The 22406-nt window shown below is 39.1% G+C and overlaps 1 protein-coding gene across 9 annotated transcripts in view; it reads right to left on the bottom strand.

Annotated features, from left to right (window-relative positions):
- Positions 1-3063: 3063 nt before the first annotated feature.
- The window catches only part of Tcf12 (transcription factor 12), a 286268-nt gene continuing 266925 nt past the window's right edge, over positions 3064-22406 (bottom strand). For 7 of the 9 annotated variants that reach the window (XM_052187848.1, XM_052187849.1, XM_052187851.1 and 4 more), the window contains 5 exons: positions 15021-15135; positions 14665-14827; positions 12479-12711; positions 8724-8874; positions 3064-5380 (listed from right to left, as the gene is read on the bottom strand). In XM_052187848.1, coding sequence (XP_052043808.1) covers positions 8732-8874; positions 12479-12711; positions 14665-14827; positions 15021-15135 — 654 coding nt within the window. In that variant the 3' untranslated portion in view covers positions 3064-5380; positions 8724-8731. The remainder of the gene's footprint in view (positions 5381-8723; positions 8875-12478; positions 12712-14664; positions 14828-15020; positions 15136-22406) is intronic. The other 2 variants (XM_052187850.1, XM_052187853.1) reach the window with 1 other exon arrangement.

Raw genomic sequence — 22406 nt, 5'->3', positions numbered from 1 at the left:
ACACAGTTTAATATCCGTGTCTATGTGTGTCTGCATATGTGTGTGCATGAGTGGATATACCATGATGCACATGTACAAGCCAGAGGACAACTTGCAGGAACTATTTTCCTTCTACCACGTGAGTCCTGGGGCCTGAACTCAGGTTATCAGGTGCGTCCGCAAGTACCTTACCTACTAAACCATGTCACCAACACACAGCTGCTTTGGTTATTTGGCATCTTTCATGCCATTCAAAATTTAAGATTCTTTTTTTCTGTTTCTGGAAAGTATCTTTAGAATTTTTATGGGCATTGCATCAATCCTATAGCTTTAGCAGTATGAACATGTTAGCAATATTAGTTTTTTCAGACACCAAACATGGTATTTTCTTGTGCCTCTTTGATGCCTTATAGTTTTCAGTTTATGGGCCTATATTCTGGGTAATCTTTTGTAGCTGCTATTATAGAACTGGTTTTTTTTTTTTTTTTGGTTTTTTTTTTTTTTGATAATTGTTAGTAGATATAAACCTGGATACTTTTTTGTATGTTCATTTGCGATCTGCAACTTGTTGGGGTCTTACACATCCTCAACTGGCTTCAAACTCACTATTAGCTGAAGATGACCTTGAACTTTAGATCCTCTTGAGGCACACACCTCCACGCCCATTTCATAGGGTGCTGCTGCTAGGGATTAAGCCCTTATGAAAACATGCTAGAGTGGACTCTCCTGTGACTATGCTGTAGAATACCACAGAACCACAGGACTGAAGGCACTCACAGGGAAAACCCAAGAGAGGAAATAAGAGGCTTCGCACAGGTGGCTACAAAGACGTGGACTGCCTACACTCCACCAGGCAGAGGGGATCAAGTCCTCTGAAGGACTCTAGAACACTAAGCACAGCAGCCACAGCGGGTTGTACCTAGATTTACTCACCAGAGCCCATGGAAGTACAGGTTTTATTCTTCTAGATGTGCAGGTCCACGGCTATCGAGTGCCAGAAGGAAAGGAACTGTGTATGTTGGAGCATCATCAGACTGGTAAGGTACCCTTCCTTCACAGTGACTTCCGAAGACCCTTGGTTTTGTTTTGCTAGCTGTATAGGAGCTGTTGGAAGCCAATGGTGGATTAACTTTGAGGCCTCTGTTTGAGGTTACCCTTTTGGGGACTTGCTGTTAGCTGTGTACCTGTTGTAGCATCTGGCTGCAATGTTCAGAGGCCTGAGCACCATTTTGTGGTAGGCACATCTTTCCTTTCTAGGAGCCAAGTGACTATTTGTTTAAGGCTCTTTATTGTCTTCCTTGCTCACTCTTCTAGACGACAGGTCTGTATGATGATTTGAAGGCCATCCCTGCTTACTTACTCCTTCTAGGTCCTTTAATACTCCTTACTCGCCCCTGGTATCTGCTTCCTGGGAACCCTGACTGATAGCACTACCCACCCTACAATGGTATACTGGGCAAAGCCTACAGGCTCACTCTTCTGGAATGTGAAATGTTTAAATAATAAATCTTCAGCAGGCCAGCATGACGCACACGCCTTTAATCCTAGCACTTGGGAGGCAGAGGCAGGCAGATCTTTTGGTCTACAATGCAAGTTCCAGGACAGTCAGGGCTACAGAGAGAAGCCCTGTTTTGAAAAACCACAAATGAACAACCAAATTTCCAATAAATCAAGACTAAAAACTGAAAAGCAGTGCTACCTTTTGCTGGAGGACTACAGAAAAATATACATTCCTACAAATACAGGCTGCTATCTCCTGGGGTTATAAGTCACTTCCCACAGTGTGGCTGAAGAGGAATAGCCCAGGAACTGGTTGAAATACTATTTATTTTAAAAATATTCATAATTTATTGAGTACTTACTATGTGATAGGAACCACTGTTAAGAGCTTTCCATACATTCTTTCATTCAATACTTAAATAATTCTTGAAGAGATTTCCATTTCCCAGATAAGGACATGGAATTAATTAGATGTTGAGCTTGGATTTGGATCAACTGACTGATGCAAAAACTAGCACCCTTTAGCTAAACACACACACACACACACACACACACACACACACACACACACACACACACACACACTCTTCCGTGATATCTATTTAAAACAACTGAATTTCTAAGGAAGAAAAAAAAATAACGAACCAGAGAGAAATGGGTGAAATACATATGAAAGTGAGACTAAGTTCCTTAGAGGGAAGAGAACTGAAGGCAGGTAGGGTTTGCAGCAAAGTTTTAAGTCTTGACTTGCTCTAAGTGCCCCGGACACAGGATCTTTCTAAATTCCTTCTTACAAACCTGTTCATGGGTAAGGGGACTAGCTCTCTGGATCCCATCTCACTTCAAACATCAACTATTTTCTTCTAGCACGGAGCTTTTAGTTTATCATTTTGTATGAAATCAAACTACTAAATTTATACTTATCAAATTACACAAGAAGCAAGATGATCTGCTAGGCCTCATATAAACATCGAATTTCAAAATCCATGGGAAGAAGTGATTTGCCAGGATCCTGAGAGGACGCAGCCTCCTCACACAAAGCAGCCCAGGTGGTCCCTACCTCAGGCTACCCTTGAAGTCCTCCTGGTAGTCAAAGCGTGCATATATGTATACGTGCATGCACAGATGCGGTGTTAAAAACAGATGAGGGAGCTCTCATGAAGGCTGCCATCCCCCACTTCAGCAGGTTTGCTTGCGTATTTATTGTTTGGTTGTAGGTAAGAGATAGGAGACATGAAAAAGCTGTGAGGTGCTTTAAGGGTCCTTCCTTTCCCATTGTCTTCAGTCTCCTCTAGATCTGCAAGAGGAGATGGTCTTTACTACCAACATGGGTTTGTTCGACTTTCAGGAAAAGACTTAAGAGGCCAGTGTCAGTGGAGAGGGCAAGAAGAGAGTTGTGCAGGCCCGGGTGTGTCATCTTAGCTCGCCCAACCCAATCTGTCCTGCAGGCGCACCCGTGAAGCACAGTTAGTGAAGACAGGAAAAGCAGTTCCAGCCTTTCTGGGAGGAAGGAGATAGAGAAAAGAAAACAAAATACATTATTCTGTGGGAACAGGAGTGTAAAAAACTCACTAGTTTACTATGTTAAAAAAAGGATGGCACATTTATTGCTACATAAATGTTATATACATATTGTGTTTTCTGTTACAGCGACAGAAAAAAAAATTTGAACTTCTTGCTGCTGGTTGAAAAGGTTTATCAATAATACCTTGAATTTGACACAGGATACAAATCTGCAATAACCCAACAATGGAAACTGGAGAACAAGATGAAAAGCAGCTCATCTCCAACAATTCGCTCTCACAATACTCCATAGGAACTACACGGTATGCTAGAACCTACTATGCTCTTAAAATGCTATTGTAAATTTCTGATATTAATGAACAGGTTATGGTAAATAACCCTACATTTTCTTTAACTACCTAATATAATAAAATAAAGTAAGAAACTTTTTACTGAAAACTTTTGATTTCAAAAATCTAGAAAGAGTAATATTTAGAATTCAAGAAATTTTCTTACAAGATTATTGTATAAAAGACTAACTACAGTGAAAAATAAGCCAAATGTTTTTTTCTTTCTATTTTATGAAGGAAAGCTTCTGGGCATACTGCAAAGTCTAATATAGCGAAAAAGACGACAAGCTCTGAAGAAAAAAGGCCAGGCAGTGGCTTCTGTTCACTCATACATCATAGCAACAACTTCTGTTTTAGCTGATTAACACTGAAATGAAGAACAAGGCCACAGGTAGAGTCTGATGTAACTGGAGAACATATACAAATTAAGGTATGCAAATTAAGTCCATTAAGTTCACCAAAGACTGACTTGTCAGAAATAGTCCTGATGGAGGATCTGAAGTACTGTCTTAATGGTTTTTGTTCTTTCAAAATTCTCCGGCATCTCTGAGTTACAGAACAACTGGGATTTTTCTTCTGTGCAGACTGCCATTGCTATTGGCTCTCTAAGGAGTTACTTAGCCAAGACCATCATGCTCAGCATGTTTTTCTCTCCCAGGGCTGCTGTGGTGGAAGACAGATTTCATGGAAGTTTAAAGTGATTACTGTGTCTTAAAAACAACCAGAAAGGATTAGAGACAGAGGGTGCCTTAATGCATAATGCTAAGACAGTACAGCTCAGTGCTGACCTGGCTCTTCTTGGGGTGGGGGCAGGTGGTTTGCAGGTGATTAAGTCACCCTCCTGCCCCCCACCTCTGACCAGCCACTCAAAAGACAGAGAAGTAAAGCTAGGATAAGGAAATGTGACCATTGCTCTTGGATTCCATAGGTAATTAGCCTCAGAGTGGTTGAGTGCATTCTTCACACTGCCTGTCCCGGTGGGCGACTACCGGGCTTTGTTAAGCTCACCACGAAAAGTCATCTTTGTATTGTACTGAATGCATTTTGTGCTTACTTAACAGCTAACACTTTACAAGTACTATATTGTGTAGTACTTACTGCTCGGAAAACAAAGCAATTCCTAAAAAGTAGACTCTCCCTTGTAAGTTACACTTCTTGCTATTATAGCTTTACTATGAAACCTAGAAGCCTGAAAAGTCTTAGTGATTATTAGAAATAAAGCAATGTTTATTTGGGGGCAAGTCCAGGGGACAAAAACTTCCCCTTTCAAAATCTTAGCTAGGCTATGGTCACAGGTGGTGTCTGCTTATCACTTCAGGGACATGAACAAAGTTTATAGGGCTGCAGGGAGGGTTCTGAGCTGTGACCATAAACTATGCAGACTCAGATCAAATATAACACCCACAGAGAAAATAAAAACGAGTGAAAAAAACAAGAGAGAAATGCTATACCAAGTAATATTTTCCTATTTCATGGAAAACACTATTCATATGGCGAAGGTCGGAGAGGGCAACAAAGGACTCCCTTCCTTTTTAAGACACTAACAGGTATGCCGGGAATGCTAAGGGCCAATGGTTGCCACTGCTCTGTGAACAGCGTTAACAATGCTGGCATCAGCTGAGTGTACATCAGCTTCCCACATGAACTCTTCCCTTTATATGTAGACCTCACAGTTCCATAACAATAAATAACATTTGTAGTTACAATGCATTTGTCAATTCAGTTTAGGCACAAGGCAACTTCCACGTTGAGTGGAGAGATGAGACAGTCTCTGATTGTGCAGAAGCGACACATTGCTTACAGCAGAATGATTGCTGCAAACACCTCACGGCCAACGTTCTCTGATGAGCTTCCTTCCTAGCCTCACTTCTGATGGAAGTGTTGACCGACCAGTTGCTTTGATCATAGGATTACAAATGAGTTTCTTGTTTCAAGTGTTTTGCTTTTTCTTCTCCCTCCTGCCAGGTTTGTGTCTTCAGATAATCTGAGTTGTCCAAATCTTTATGAGGAGAGGTCACCTTCTATCTAGCCTACTGATGACTCTGGAACTGTGGCAGGGAGAGAGGAGGACAGTTAGTATATTTTTAGTATAACAATTATTAAAAATAACACCACTCTACAAATCCTAGTTATTGTTCATTATACTTAGGTTTGCACTAGGGTAGTTCAAGGGACTTACTCAAGAGCTTTTAAGGTATTAGAAGTCCCTCCTGATCTGAAAGGCAAGGACCCAAGATCCCCCTGGATGCCTCAAACAGTACACAATATCTTACTTGCACTATGATTTTTTCCCTATACATAAATGCTTAAGATAAAGTTTACAGTATGTATTACAATAATAATACATGGGCAACAAGAAACAATAAAACAGATCACATAACATTGTAAGTCTATGTTTTCTTTTTTTTTTTAAAGATTTATTTATTATATGTAAGTACACTGTAGATGTCTTCAGACACTCCAGAAGAGGGAGTCAGATCTTGTTATGGATGGTTGTGAGCCACCACATGGTTGTTGGGATTTGAACTCACTGACTGCTCTTAAAGGCTCTCCAGCCCCTATGTTTTCTTTTTGAGAAGGGGTCTCACTATGTATCTTTGGCTGGCTTGGAATTTGCTACAAAGACCAGGCCTACTTAGAACTCATAATCCCTGCATCTGCCTCAGAGTTCTGGGATTACAAGGATGTGCCACCAGGCCCAGCCTTCATTGCAAATTGTTTATGGATTGCTGCTGGCTCTAAGCAACTGGAATCACGTAAGTGAAACTTACAAGGAAAGGGACTAGGTCTGTAATTGCAAAAGTTTTACCATGAGTGTGTAAGGGAACCTTATGATTAAGACTCTATACATCAGTTTAGTCAGCCAATTATGCAAACTTTTATGTAAGGAGCAGGTGAGTTGGCAATACCTGACCTTAGATTCCACCCACTGACAGCTCAGCAGTGTGATCACAGCATTCCCTTACTGCTGCAACCAGCCCACCATGTTAGCTTAATGGATTATATTCACTTCTTCTCAACAGAAAGGTATGAAGTCTTAGCTGCTGGTCCACTAAGTATCTAAAGAATTTAAGAAATAGATTGGCGGTGGTGATACATGATTTAATCCCCATACTCCAGAGGCAGAGGCAGAGGCAGAGGCAGAGGCAGAAGCAGGCAGATTTCTGTGAGTCTGAGGTCAGACTGGTCTACAGAGCAAGTTACAGACTAGCCAGGTCTGCACAGAGAAACCCTGTCTTGGGGAGAAGAAAAAAAATTTAAGAAATTATCTTATTAGTTCAAACTTTATATACATTCAAATGTTCCCATTATAATGTATATATTAATAACCCTGAAAAGTTGCCATTATAACTCTTTATAATAGGAATATAATTAGGAAAAATCATACTTTCACTTTGTTATTAGATGATAGGCAATAATACTGTTTGGTAACAGTGATACTCTTGGGGATAGAAAACTATTAAAAGTTAGTTGGTTTTACACTGGTGGCAAATTGTTGAATATTTCTGTATGTTCTCTAAACTATTGCTACTATTAGTGCAAGTGCAGAAGCACATTTGCCACTGCATGCCTGTGGTGATCTAAGGACAATGTGCAGGAGCAGGTTTCTCCTTACATCATGTGGATACCAGGGATTGAACTCAGGCTGTCAACTTTGCATGGCAAGAACTCATAACCACTGAGCCATCTCCTGGGCTCCTCAGAATATTTCCACATTATATAGAAAGATAAGGCTAGAGATCCCAATGCAGCAGGAAGTACAACAGGCAATGATCTGGAGGTAACTAAGAGAGAACAACAGTAGACAGGGAACAAAACAGGCTCTGAGTCCAGTGTGATGCTAACTGTAAGTTCTTTTCTCAATCTGAGGGAAACTCAGCACTTGAGCTTTGTGTGAAGCTATTTCTCATTACTGTTCTTCTAGACCTATCAACTCGACCTTCTGCCCTGAGAAACAGTGGTATGCTTTTATCTAAAGATGCCAACATTTATTTATAAGATGGATCTGTTACTTTCCTAGATTCTGTTTTCTATAGAATACAGGGCAATGCCTTGCCTTTTAGAGTGTGTGGATTAACATGCTCTTGCCTGAGGACTGGGATGGCATGATGACTGGAGGTTATCTGTGGGCAGTGGCTTAGAGTTCCCTCCAGGATGCTGCTGTTACAGTGATAATTGATGACCAGCGTACTGACCTTTCTTCCTTTTCTCCTTTTCCACCACAGTCTAATTTGATTCTAGTAGTGGTGGCATAAAAGAGTGGCACCTGACATGAAAGAGCAGTTTACTCACTAATTATTCTATCAATCACAGACTTTCACCTCAAAACGAGAAACTACATTTGGTATTATTTCTGCTTCTATCCATTTGTCTCTACTATTTTAAATCTATTGAAAATTTAAGAAAATAATTATATAATGATTAAGGCAGTTTATAAAAATGAAGTTATGGTTGGGAGTGGTAGCACATGCCCTCCATCCCAATACTTGGGAGGGAGAGGCAGGCAGATCTCTGTGAGTTCAAGGGAAGCCTGGTCTTCAGAGTGAGTTCTAGGGCCAGAGAGGGTTACACAGTATAGCTCTGCCTCAAAAACCAAAAAAACAAACAAACAAAAAAATCAAACCAAACAACAACAACAACAACAACAACAACAACAACAAAACCCCCCAAAAACAAACCCAAAAAAATAAAAAAATCAAAAAAAACCCCTAAAAACCAAACATTCTAAAAATGAAATTACCAGTTCTACTCTTAATCTGTGCTGCTAGTTAAAATGCTAGTTTAAAATATTTAATGATAGTTCATTCTGATCAGCTTCTTAAATATTAACTTTGCAAATAAGCCATTGAAGATGCAACTCCAGCAGAGAGAAGGAGGGCTAGTTGGGTTTACCACCTCACATCTTTCCATTCATCTATCAGTGGGTTTGTGAGTGTGTTTCATTCATGCCTAGCAGAGCACAGCATCTGCATTCAGTGTCCATTCAAGGGTCCAGGTGGAAGTGTACAGTAATGGGATACAGAGAAGGGTCAGACCAGGGCTTGTGCCCAGAACAATGTGGAGCGAGGGTGGGAACAGGGACAGTCTGAGAAAGGAGTCACTGTGACGTCCTCTTCTTGGAGCATGAGCACACATGCTGACTCAGACCTGGCACTTCTTTATGAGCCTAAGATGTTTAAATGATTTAAACAGGAAGTGCTCTAAAATGACACTGGCTTTGATAAGGCAATGGGAAGGCTCACAGATCATTGTATTCCAAATTATGTAACTTTACCAAGTTATTTGTGGCCTTTACAATCACCAGGGCCTACCATAGAGAGCCGCTCTGCAGTTCTAACCACTGTAAAATGAAGTGATATCCGTGTGCCTCCTTCTTAGACCCAGACTCACCTGGCTGTTTACAGATGACCCATAGGGTTGGTAGTCTCACTAAGCCCAGGATGGGTTCCTGGCAACGTGGTGGGCGGCTCTGCTGACGCAGCAGAGACTTTTTCTTCCTCTCTTCTCTTAAGGCAGGCTGCTTTGGGATTGAGGTTCCTCTCTAGAGCAGAAGGAGACAACTGGCATCATTATGTTAAAAGGCAAACCAAGGGACTGGGGCTGGGGGTCAGGCAAGTGGCAGTGAGATTGTATCTCTAGGCCTGACTGGTGTCTGTTACCAAGGCTAGCCTCTAACTTGTGGTTATCTTCCTGCCTAGGCCACAGGCTAAAGACTGTTAGGTCTTAAGTTGAACAAACTGCTGTTGTTCTTTCTGTGAGGTTGAGCAATCTCTGTAACTTCATTTTTATGTTAAATCTAATTTATAGAGGCAGTCATGCTATGCTCACACTAAAGCTTTAGTATTAAATGAGATGCCAGAATTCCTAGTAACTACTTTGTATTTTCTCTATTTTTGATTATTATTTAGTCTCTTACAGTTTAATTTGTTCGAAATTAACATGCTAATCTAGGCCGGTGCTATTATTTGTAAATCAAGGTCTCCTTAGAGTCCTGCTATGACAGAGTATACTGAATTGATATGAAGACCTGATACTCAATTTATACCCAGAAAGACATCTGTGCTGTACCTCAAATTTACCAGTTCAGAAAACTATTCCTTTGTAGGAAGCACATGACTGCAAGGGAGGCAGATGACCGGGCACTCCTTCCTTTCCTATTCTGACATAGCATATGCTTAGAGCAGAAACAAAAATTATGTAAGAAACTGTCATAAGCAAGATACCTATGCTTACTTTTCTATTTCCTTTTTTTACAACATAGAATAAGATATCATAGTTTTGTTCTGTGGTTGTGATATAACAAGGAAGTTGCTAAAATTTTATAGAAGAATGCCAAAGAGGGCAAATCTGATGCCCTCTTATGGTGTGTAGAAGTAAAAGACTGACAAAGACTCTGCCTGTCTCTGCCTCCTAAGTGCTGGAATTAAAGATATGCACCACTAAGTCCAGCAGTAACAGCATTTTTAAAATGTCCTATTTTCTAGGAAGGGGGCTTGGCTCAATGCTCCTAGGACAGCTCTCTTTGTTAATGCTTCCCCTTCTAAGGAAGGTAAGTATATTTGAAAGTGTACATTTTAGTGCCTACCTGTAGTCCACACCTTAGTTATAAAAAGAAAAGGGCTTTATTATGGTAAACTTAGATGACTCTATCAACTACAGCTGACACAGAATGATACAATATCAGTTTACATTCTGCCTAAGACCCGGCATTTAGGGAAAATCATCAAACCTTTATAATTATGAGGAGAATTAATCAAAGAAGAAAAGTACTTTATTCTTTACTTATTCTTCTGAGAGTTTTCATCCATCAGCTGATGGAAACAGATGCAGAGATGCACAGCAAAATGAGGCAGAGCTCAGGAATTTTGTGGAAGAATGGAGGGAAGAAATGAGGGAGCTGGAGTGCTCAAGGACCCACAAGAAGTCCTACAAAGTCAATTAACTATGGCCCATGAGGCCTCAGAGACTGAACCACCAACCAAAGATTATGTGCATGGGCTGGACCTAGTGCCCTTACACAGACGTAGCAGGTGTGCAGCTTGTGCTTCAAGTCAGCCCTCTAACAGTAGGGGCTGTCTGACTCTAACAACTGGAGCAGGGGCGCTCTGACTCTGTTGCAGCCCTTGGACCCCTTTCCCATAGCTGTGCTACCTTGTCTGGCCTCAGTGGGAGAGGATGAGTTTAGTCTTACTGTGACTTGATGTACCAGGGTTGGTGGGTACCCATGGAAGGCCTCTCCATCTTTGAGAAAAGAGGAGGAGAAATGGGAAGAAGGGTGTAAAGTTGTATCTGAGAGGAGAGGCGGGAGGGAGGATCGGACTGTAAATGGATAAATCAACAATTAATGGAGAAACAAGAAAAAGGCTCCAGATTTCAGGCTGAATAGTCTGAAAATGGAAGAAAAGGCCTTCCTGGGATTAAAGCAATCCTTAGCACAGTTGGAGTTCAGCATATCTAAAGTTCACTAATCTCCAATCAGTAAAAAACTACTTAGACTCAGACAGCTCATAACATACTATAGTCATATACTATACTCACGATAGCTATGAGGTAGTTTAATAAGTAGCTGGACAAGCCTGGATGTCCTCTCAGACTTGGTTTTTCTGCTCTAAGGACCTGCAGAGGACTGCTGCAAAGTCAAATGTTACAAATGAACAAGGTCCACCCGTGAAATAAAAAGGTTCTAACTTTTTTCAAATAATGAAGTATTTCTCATTTTAATGGCTTGCATTTGAAGCTAGGTATCTCCACTCTCAAAAGTTTTAAAAATACAACCCTGTCTTCTAGCTCTAGTGAATGGCAGAAATGAAAAGGTATTATACAGGAATAAATTCTGGTACCTTTGCTGATCACTCAGACTTCTATGTAGATAGAGAAGGTGGCATTAACAGTAAATTGCTTGTGAAATCAAAGTGGAATAGAAGACGGACTGAAAGGAGAAGAATGCACCCAGGACTTCCTCACAGGAAGTGTTATCTGTTATCTTCAGAGTGGGACCAAGTATTCATTCAGACAGTTCAAGAAGGGTGTGTGTATTGAATAACTATGAGAATGGCTGGTGAAGGAAGAACAATGTTCCTGTTCCTGTCAGATGAGCAGCAACCAGCCTGTGTGTCTCAGAGGAGGCTCTAATCTGCAAAATTTGTTTTATGAACAGCCAGCTATTCTCTATCACTTCTAGGGTTTTGAACAAGATTAGAACATACCTGATTTCAGGAACAGAATGACTATGCACCATTCCTATACATCAAACATACTGGATGGACACAAATGACTTTCCACCTAATGGTAATGATATAGCTTTCAAGCATTTACCTACCCTACTCAGTAGCCAATACAAACATTTACATAACACAAATAGAGATAGTTGCTCACCAGCATAGAGACTTGTGGCCCAAAGCCACATTTATCGATCCCTTGCAAAAAGGTTGCATATAAAACCTTTAGGGGACTGCAGAAACACAAGCTCCAGGGCAGAAGTCTTCACTAGTTGATAACTGCCCAGCACAGAAGAGGTGTTGTGACAAATGCCCACTAAACAAAGTTTAATGCCTTTTCAGGATCCCATCAGACTTTATGAAGTAGTACACAGGATAGTTGCCTCAGTCAATAGTATGAGCTCTTTCAAACCACACATATGTGACACATGGGCATGTCCAAGAAATTTATGGCATTTCTAAGAGATCAATAAAGTAGTCCTGAGACCTCTTGACATGGGTGTAAAGGACATCATGTGGTAAAGGGGGAGGAGCCATGCTTACTCGTCCTATTAAGCAAGCAGCATTTATAGAAGCCCCAGAGCAAAGCACACAGGGCAAACCTAGTGCCTAGAAGGAGGTGTACAACACAGAGCAGCGAGGAGGGCGGGTCGAGGCATGGAAACTCAACAGTGAGGACAGACACTGAGGCCACAGAAGCAGATGGGTTCCAAGCTGCCAGTAGGCTAACGCTGTTTGGTCTCTGCCACATTTCCAAGGATTGGTCTCTATAGGTTTGTGGGAAGCTCTCAGTTTGTAGATACTGAGTCGCAGAACTACAGGGAGAGTTGGGTCCTGATGGCACAGACATATTCAGAGCTTTCAGATGACCCGCCTAGGCAAAGCACAGTTAACAAATGCGTGCCCATCTCTGCTGGGCCGACTTACCTCTGACTTGCTGTTCTAGACTAAGGATGACTGCCACAGCCTGATGAAGAATGAGAAGTTTTGTCTGAGGTTTTTCACTCTTCAAATGAAGCTGACACATTCGGCCGAGCTCCTTGAATGCCTCGTTGATATCCCGAACACGCAGGCGCTCTCTGGCATTGTTAGCCATCCGCCTTTCCTTCTCCCTTTCGATTTTCTGTTCTGGATTCAGATCCTCATCTTCATTGGTACTGCTAGAAAAGAGTAGCAACAGTGTTTATGAGCTTCCCTATAAACATGCTGATTGTGCCAAATTATAAATTATAATGATGGAATGGAAATTGTAATCCCTACTAGACAGGAGCAAGAGCTGTATTTAATGTGACTGGATAATCCTTTCCTTTCTTCAATGTACCTGTAGAGTCATTTAGTTAAGCTGAACCACATGTATTTTAATATATTTTCATTGCACATTTTAGCATAAAAGCATCTCCAAGAAAGCAAATTATTTGTAAATAAAAAACAAAACTAAATTCTACCACCTTGTTATTCAGATTGGATCCAGAGATCAGCAATAACAGACCAGTTCAGTACATACTTCCAACTTCTACCCTTAATCTATAGATTCAGAAGCTGCATTAGCAGGTCCCCACTGATTCAAATGTAGTGAGTACTGAGGTACTGTCCTGGAGCATGAGTACACCATGCTTGCTTGGAAACACTCTGGAAGTCACCTATTGCACAAAGGATAGAAGACACAGAGGGTCTCAAAACATAGGTAACTATGATGATGAAAAAAAAAACCAGACTAGGAATAAAAAAATCTTTTTGAAGGACAGATTGACTTACGTATTATCTCTGGCTATTTGGTACTGAAATAGTAGAACCAAGTAGCTTTGAAAGAGACAATTTGGCCCATAAAACTGTAAGTATCATCTATGTTCTCCCCTTTACATGGGCAAAGTCTGTTTATTTCTAATGGATATGGAGAGAGGGATGCAAATTATCTGTTAAAATTTGTTCGGAATAATAAAACGATGAGTTAGGTTACCTAGAAGATGTGGTCTCAGAATTCCCTGACTGAATTTACTTTCTCATCTACATTCTTCACATGAGTAAGATGCATATGAAAACCACAGCACTGTCAAGATTCATTTTTCTCAAGAGAGACACTGAGGCTATGGAAACTATGAGAATGTCAAAGGCAAAGAAGCTCTTTGTTAGGTGTGTAAGTGGAAGAAAGGGTCACAGATGGCTGCTAGTTCTTCCGTTGCAGTCTCCTCTGCATTATAGTCTAGCACACAAAATGGGTATTTTAAATATCATTAGCTGTATGTGATAGATACATCATCAATAAATGACTCATATACCATAAAGTAGGATACATTTAAAAACATTAAGTCATGTTGGGCTTGGCTGATCATGTCTGTAATCCCAGTACTTGGAAGAGTGAGGCAGGGGGATCATTAGCTCAAGACCAGCCTAGTTACAATGTCTTAAAAACAATATTACAGACATGTGTGCACAAACAAAATCACCTAATTTTAATGTAGAACTAAAAAAAATCTGAAGGAAGATATAAAAATTATTAGAAACTAATATCCAAATTCATGCTTGAAAAAAATTAAGTTCAATTTCTAGAAAATTCTATTTAAGAGTATCACTTTATCTGGAACACTTTTCTTTTTTTATATTTTTCTCATATTACTGTTGAAATCAGAGACTAGCAAATCACTATTAAGGACCAAAAGATAAATGTTTCCTGTTTTGTGAGACAAATGGTATCTGTGGCAACTATTCAAATTTGCCAATGTAAAGCAAACCCAGCCACAGATGACATGAAGCCAAAGTATATGGTGATTTCTAATAATAACACATAATAAGCAACAGGCTGGTGCCTGCAGGAGCCACACGAGAGTTTGCCATACACTTAGTTCTTAACAGACCAGACATTTACTGGCCAGAGGACATACACAACAGTCTAACCTGTCCTCTGTCTAAACTATGAGCAACTAAGAAATGATAGGCAGTTCCATTTTATATGAAGACACAAAGAGGTGTGAAGATAAAATGGATAAATATACATTAAAAAAACCAAACAAACCAGCACAGCCTGGCTAGAATGTAGCTGGTTATTACGAACGCATGTCCTAAGCTCTTTTCCTTCCAAAAAACCTGTGAGCTCTAAGGGCTGGATGCTAGCACACCTTGTTCTGCCTCTAGATGAGACCTTGATGTCTTTCTGGGAGGACTCATCATCTGATTTCATGTCATCTGATGAAGGAGGTTCATGAAGGTTTTCATCTTTTTCTTTGTTTTCAGTTTTGATTTCTGTTGGAACAACACTTCCAGACTGATTTTGTACGCCACCTACCAAAGAGGCAAAGGAAACATAAAACATAAGACTAGATTCACGTTTCAATCAAGATGGTTCTAAGCTTTCTAGAGGGTAAATACCACTTAGAGTTATGCTGTAAGAAACCTTCTGGAGGCAAGGGCAAGTTCATTATGTAGAGCCAGAAAGAACTCAGAAACTAGTGGTCAAAAACGACAAAACAGTCACCTCTGAAATTTTCTGGTGTTTTATGGTTCAGTTCTGTGTTTGAGGCAGCAACAGTACTAGACAGGACCGAATGATTGCCATTGAGACTGACTGAATCTTCCCGATGAGTTCCCACCTAAAGTGAAAATAATCAGAAAGAAATCAATAGTGGCCAATTTTTATTTTATTTTATTTTGTTATAGGCCAGCTGGCAGACTGATCCTGAAGTTCTTAATTCAAGTGACTCTCTTGCCTCAGTCTTCTAAATAGCTAGGATTACAGGCATGTACTACTTCATTTGGTTTTGTATAAATCTTTTTGTTGTTGTTTTTTTTCAAGACAGGGTTTCTCTGTGTACCCTGGCTGTCCTGGAACTCACTCTGTAGACCTGGCTGGCTTCGAACTCAGAAATCTGCCTGCCTCTGCCTCCCAAGTGCTGGGATTACAGGCATGCACCACCATTGTCTGGTTTTGTATGAGTCTTAAACAGGAATTTATAGAGAATATAGTACTATTCATCTGAATTTAACAACTTTTTTTTGTGGTGTCACTTTTTCTGAATTTCGTTGAACATCTCAAAATACCTGACAGAAATAAATTATTTGAATCCAAATGTTGCTTACAAAATAAATTTCAAAATTTGTATTCCATATAGTTAGGAAAAGCCAAAAGGGCTGCCAGTAAATTCCACATTCTCGCTACCATACCACCAGCAGGCTTCAAACAAGCTCTTAGAGATAATATACAAGGCTTGGCATTAGAGAGATCCATAGACTCAGAAACCTACTGTGTATACCTGCTCCTGTGTTGAGTAAAATAGCTCTGCACTGAAGGTACTAATGGTACTCATCTAACTGGATCTTCCCACATGTACAGCATCTTATTTTTCCTCTCTCTTGCCTGAAATGCAAACCTAAAGCAAACCAAAGGCTTTACATCTCTGGGCAATGAAATCCCCATATCTGGCACACGCCTTTAATCCCAGCACTTGGGAGGCAGAAGCAAGCAGATTTCTGATTTCGAGACCAGCCTGGTCTACAGAGTGAGTTCCAGGACAGCCAGGGCTACACAGAGAAACCCTGTCTTGGAAAAAACTAAAACAAAACAACAAAAAACCAAAAAACCAAAACCAAAAACAAAAAGAAAGCCCCACATCAATTTTTAAGCTTCAAACAAACTTAAGCCAAGCTACAGGTGAAACACATGACAAAGTGAAGCACACATGCCGACCAATAGATACTGAACTATTTTAAGAGAAACATATTACAAACAAAGCTTTTCCCTGGAACAGTAGCAGACTTGTCACCTAGAATATTAAGCTTTAATTAAATAGTTTACAGTCTAGATTATACAGAACTACTGTTTTTCAACAAATCCTTTGGCCTTAACAAGTTATCAAGCATCGGATACCTCAAGTAATTAGTGTAGCTTTTATCCTTTATGACTGGATTTTAACCTAAGATGTATAAATATCTTTGTATGATTTATCTTTAGTTTTCCGTAAGCTAAATAAAAACACCTAAGGCAGAGTTTCAGGCCATTGGTCCATTTGGCAATGGGTCTGATTAGAATATATTAGGTAGATACCCACTACACTTCTAGAGAAACTCTTTTTCTTTATTATTATCCTTATTTTTAATGTACTCCATAGCTACTTTAAAAATTATCGAGGATTAGTCACCACTGAGAGTTGCTCTGTCACTGTTCCCTTTGGATATTCAAGACTGTACTTACCCCCCCACTCCCTTCAATAAATTTTATCATGCATTGAAATCATACATTAAAGCAGAGAGGGCCACAGAAATGATGCAGACTTTCAATCTCTTCTCACCTTTGAAAATTTTTAGACTTTAGGTTCCCAGTCCCCATTAAAGACTCTAGAAAAATTTAAAGGACTGAGCCTAATAGTCAGTGAAGAAAGAATATTAAAGGAGAAACTTTCAATTGTGTCATGGGACTCTGTCATAAAGACATCCTGGTCAAGTCTGTCCTCAACACTTACTAGTGCCTTCTTCCTACAGACTACTGAGTGGCCTAAGAGGAAAGGAAGGCCACTTGGAAATCTTTTAATAGGGGCTGATGAGATGGCTCAGGGGAGAAGTTCTTGCCACAAAAGCCTGAGGGCACAGATGTTCAGAACCCCAGCATCCACATAAAGGCTGGGTGGTACGACATCAGCTAGTAACCTCAGTGCAAGACAGACAGAGGCAGAAGGTCCCAGAGTAAGACATCTAGCTAGAGTAGCTGGGTTGGCAAGATCTGAGATCAGGTGAGAGACCCTGCCTCAATATATATAAGCCAGGCAGGAAGACACCAGATGTTAACTTCTGGTACACACACACACACACACACACAATCCCATTTTACAAAAAGATATGAGCGAAATACAATATATAGATGCTATTTTGAAGCGTGGGCCTATTTTAAAGGTGAACTACTATAGAGGAACCATGGCTCAGGCAACCTCTATGAGATAAAGCAGAAGCTGAACTTTCCATAAGTTTGTACACTTAAAACTTCTCAGAATTTTGGCAAGAGATGATAATTTTCTAAAAATATCTATCTATCTATCTATCTATCTATCTATCTATCTATCTATCTATCTATCTATCTATCTATCTATCTATCCATCCATCCATCCATCCATCCATCCATCCATCCATCCATCCATCCACCCATCCATCCACCCACCCACCCATCTATCCATCTTATGCATATGGGCATGCTGTCGCTGACACACCAGAAGAGTGCACTGAATCCCATTACTGATGGTTGTGAGCCACCATATGGTTGCTGAGAATTGAACTCATGACCTCTGGAAGAGCAGCTAGTGCTCTTAACCACTGAGCTATTTCTCCAGGGCCAGTAACTTCTGTTTTTAACTAATATTCTAAATTAGAACAAAAACAAAAGAAATGGCCTTCTAAACTTTAAAGCACACGAACATTCACTTTGAATCACACAAGAGAAACACAGAATGAGCAGTAATTGCTGAATGCTGTTCAGAGACAATGTATCTGCTGAATTCCCATTTCCTCTTATTTTAATAGCACCATTAAAACAAAACAAAACAAAAAACATTTTGCACCTTAAATAATAAAAAGTATATTCTACTGATCCTCTTCCTAGAAGAAGCAAAGGGTCCTTACCTTTCCTTAAGGAAAATAAGGAAGGAATTGGAATATAAATGCCAGCCAGTATTTTTGCCTCAATGGAACAGTCCAAAGTTATTTTCTTACAGGAACTCACATTACTGGCCTCCAAAAAAACTGGCATATGTAATAAAAATATAAACCTTTTAAAAATGGTCCAGACTAGCAGGACACTTGAAGTCAGGCATTTCCCATGTTAATGCAGCCAGCAGAAACCTTTTCTAGGTAACTTGACTCCCTTTGCAAATGGCCCTCATATATTTACTGAAGAATTTGACTTCCACAGCTTTTATAGCTCGCTTTAACTCTTGCCCACCCTGGCTCCCATATCCTTCCTTTAATCTAAGGCTTCACATTGACAAGGCTGTCGACATGAACAACAGGTGTACAAACAGTTCTTTGTCTGCACCCAGAGCCTGCGGGCCAGCCAGATAGGACTATTTTAATTGTTCAACTCATTAGCATACAGCTGATAGGCTGCTACTGTTGGAGGAGTAGCAGGAAGGCAAACCCACAGGCCTGCTATAGTCTAAATTTCAATCCCTATAAGAACCTCATTTCAGAATAAAAGCTCCAACCCACTAAATGACTTAGTTTTGCACACTGAATCTTCACAGTCTGTTTACAGCTGACTTCTATGGAATAACTTAAAAGAAACTTCTTTTCATTTAATCTGGCCAATGACTTTAGTGTTCACTAATAGAAAAATGCTAAATTAGTTGATTAATTAGAGAACAGTCTTCAAGCTTCTTAATATAAAGTTCTGATTCTGTTCAGTTGTACTATTTGCTGATTATTGTTTTAACTTAGATGTTATTAATATATAGACTGATTAAATGATTTTTTTATATACACTGTTTAAAAATATTCTGCTGGCTTAATCCATTTGTTGTTTCCTTAATCCTTATTATTGCCTTAAGTGTATAACCTCTATTATTTTCAAAACAATTCAAAGTATTTTTAAATTTAAAAACATTACTAAGCCCTTAAAAATTACTTAAAAGTGAACTTAATGAAAACAAAACATTTAGAGGTTTCCATTTAGGGAAAAAAATGAACTAAAACAGTGGGGTCTGGCTAAAAGTATGATTCTTTTCAGACACATAATTCCTATAGTATGGAAACGCATACTAGAATTAACTGCTTCCAAAAGAAAAACATAAGAATATTTAAAGTTAGGAGAGCTGAAAAGATTGCTCACTTGGCCTTATGCAAATGTGAAGACCTGAGGTTAGATCCTTAGAATTCACATAGGAAGTTGGTTGTGGCTACATATACATATACATACACCTCTATTAAGAAACCTATATGGTGAAGTTTCACACCAATGAAAGACCCTGTCTCAAAAAAAAGGTAGTGATTATGAAAGCCTGGCTTGGTGGTGCACGACTTTAATTACAGCACTTGGGAGGCGGAGGCAGAGACAGGTGAATCTCTTGAGTTACAGGCCAGTCTGGTCCACAGAGTGAGTTCTAGGACAGTCAAGACTATATAGAAAAACTCTGTCTTTAAAAAACAAAACAGACTAACTGACCCCAAGGTTGTCGTTTGACATATACACATATAAAAAAATGAACGTGCAAACACGTGCAGCGAACTTGACCACATAAAGATTTCTATTTTATTTAAGTTGACAAAAGGCCAAGAAAACTAAGAATAAAATATTATTCCATTCCCTTGACTTCAAAACCCTCAAGGGGGCTGGGCTTTGGTGCCACATGCCTTTAATCCCAGCACTTGGAAGGCAGAGGCAGGCGGAGTTCTGAGTTCGAGGCCAGCCTGGTCTACAGAGTGAGTTCCAGGACAGCCAGGGCTATACAGAGAAACCCTGTCTCAAAAAAAACAAAAACAAAATAAAACAAAAACAAAAAAACCAAAAAACCCCTCAAGGGGTACAAAAAAATAATTACGAAAAATGTCTGTATTAAATTTCAACAGGTCTTGTAACAATGAAAGTAAGAAAACAATGGAAAGAATTCATTTTGTACCATTATTAATAAAGACCTTTTAAGAATTTAAAAAATGTTGTTTCGTAGTACTGCATACCACAATACATATTTAGAGGTTAGAGGACAACTTTGTTATTTCTCTCCTCTCATTTTTAAATTCAGTTCTTCAGGATTATGTTGTCTGGTGGCAACTGCCTCAGGGGCACTTTGTTAATCTCAGTAATTTTTAGGAGTGGCATCAAGTTTCAGTGGTAAAGATACTGACCTCAATTTTGCTTGATATGTCTGCATCTGAAATCACTGTCTGATGGACATGCTTTGTGAAAGGCAAATGCATTTGCAGGATGCTCCCTCCACAGGCACAGGTATTTATATTCACACTATAAACAAACAGTAGCCTTGCCCTGCTGAAGCATCTGTATTATTTCCAAATGAAATTGATAATTCCACTTTTCTGGTTTTAAAAGTTTTTGTTTAAATTCTTGTTAGTGGTTAATTCTTAGATAAAATAAATGAAAGTAAAACTAAAACTAAATTATGATATTTCAGTAGTTCTAAACCCTATTTTAAAATGAATATAAATCTCATTAATGTGCTTAAGTCAGACTCATGTTTTATATTTGATTAAGGCAGGTATGGAGAAATAAAAAATTATAAATGCAGAGTACTAAATTAAGTAAATGAAAATAGTTTTAGAGTTAAAAGTAAACATTAAAAAGATGTCTGAGGGCTACTCCAGCTATTTAAAAAAGAGGGGTCCTTCATTCCCAGCTCTTTTTTATAAAATATGATTTATCTCTCAGATAATTTAATTTTTATGCTTATTATATAGCTAGAATATGTTAACAGCTCTTTGTGACTAAACCTCTTTAATTCTTGTAAAAGTAACTTTTATTCATTCAGTGATGATGTAATTGTCATCTAGGAGGTTTACTACTGAATAAGCTCACCCTTTCTAGTTCTTTCTGAAGTCTGACTGGCTCATTCATCTTAGCTGTTCCAGCCTAAAACCCTCTCCAAATTGCTCTGCTTGGCCTCAAACTAAGTCTCGCAATCTGTTTTAATCTTCTGGCTTGTTCTGTTTTCACCCATGTCTAACTTGTCTCTCTTTGTAACCTGTCTCTATAAAACTGTCCCTATAAAAATTGCCTCTGAACTCTACTGAACAGATTCTCACCAACTCAACTGAACTGACTGACCACTCCACTGCACTGACCTCAACGGCCATGTTACTAGGTTTATTATACCACTAAATTTTTTTCTTTTTGAGACAAGAGCCCTCTATGTAGCAGTAGCTGGTCTTGAATTTAGATATCTACCTGCCTCTGTCTCTCAAGTGCTGGGATTAAAGGCATGTACCACCAAGCTTGGCTCAACTAAAATTTTTTTTCTAATACTTATGGCACTGACAATTCATATCTGAGTTTAATAATTCTCAAATGTTGTTATATTAGCTTATCAGTAAAAATTAATTTAGAAGGTAGTTAAGAATCCAGTATTTTCTGACACCTAAGACAAAACAAATAACAAAACAAAACAAAACAGAAAACAACATCCCTAACTGCTAAGGCCCAAGGTGGAAATACTGAGATCAGAGATCAGGCAGCTTTATGTGGAGGTCTAAAATGAATATATATGGCAGTCAGATATACGAATGTGGCGGCCTAGCACCAGCCCTACTCCAGAAATACCAGGCCCCCAGCATTGAAGCACTCAAATGCTGTGGCAATTTTACCCTTGATCACATAGCTCAAAATCTGCTTCACCAATAAACAAACAAACAAACAAATAAATAAATAATTTAGTAGCATTCAGGGAACTTTAAAAACTATGCAATAAACACACAAACACATGGTATCAGTTACACTGCAGGCTCAAAATGAATCTTTAAAAGATGATTTGGATAAAAAAATAATGTAAGACATTCAACACAGAATTTTTTGATGTATATGACTACTCTTTTTCCTTTATAAAGAATTATCATGTTTTAAAAAAAATGTATTTAATTGTTTTATCCTGAGGGGATTAAGCTAAAATATTTTCCTTTGTTACCTAACAACCATTGTAGTTGCTCTCTTCTACCAGTTTTTCCCCTTTATTTGGGAAAGAAGCTAAATTTGTACCTGCACAAATTAAGTTTCACTTTTAAACGTTTTTGCAACTGAAGTCAAATTCCAGATAGTAACAAACAGCTTTCCTGGTCTAGAAAAATTTTCCGAATTAAAAAAAATGCCTTCCTAGACTAAGATTTTTTTTAATACTGTGTTACTGAAGACTGAACATAGGACTTCATACATACTATAAAA

The sequence above is a fragment of the Apodemus sylvaticus genome, chromosome 7 (assembly GCF_947179515.1).
Source record: "Apodemus sylvaticus chromosome 7, mApoSyl1.1, whole genome shotgun sequence".
Taxonomy (NCBI): domain Eukaryota; kingdom Metazoa; phylum Chordata; class Mammalia; order Rodentia; family Muridae; genus Apodemus; species Apodemus sylvaticus.
Note: the sequence above shows the minus strand (reverse complement) of the source record. Positions and strands in the feature narration are given on the sequence as shown.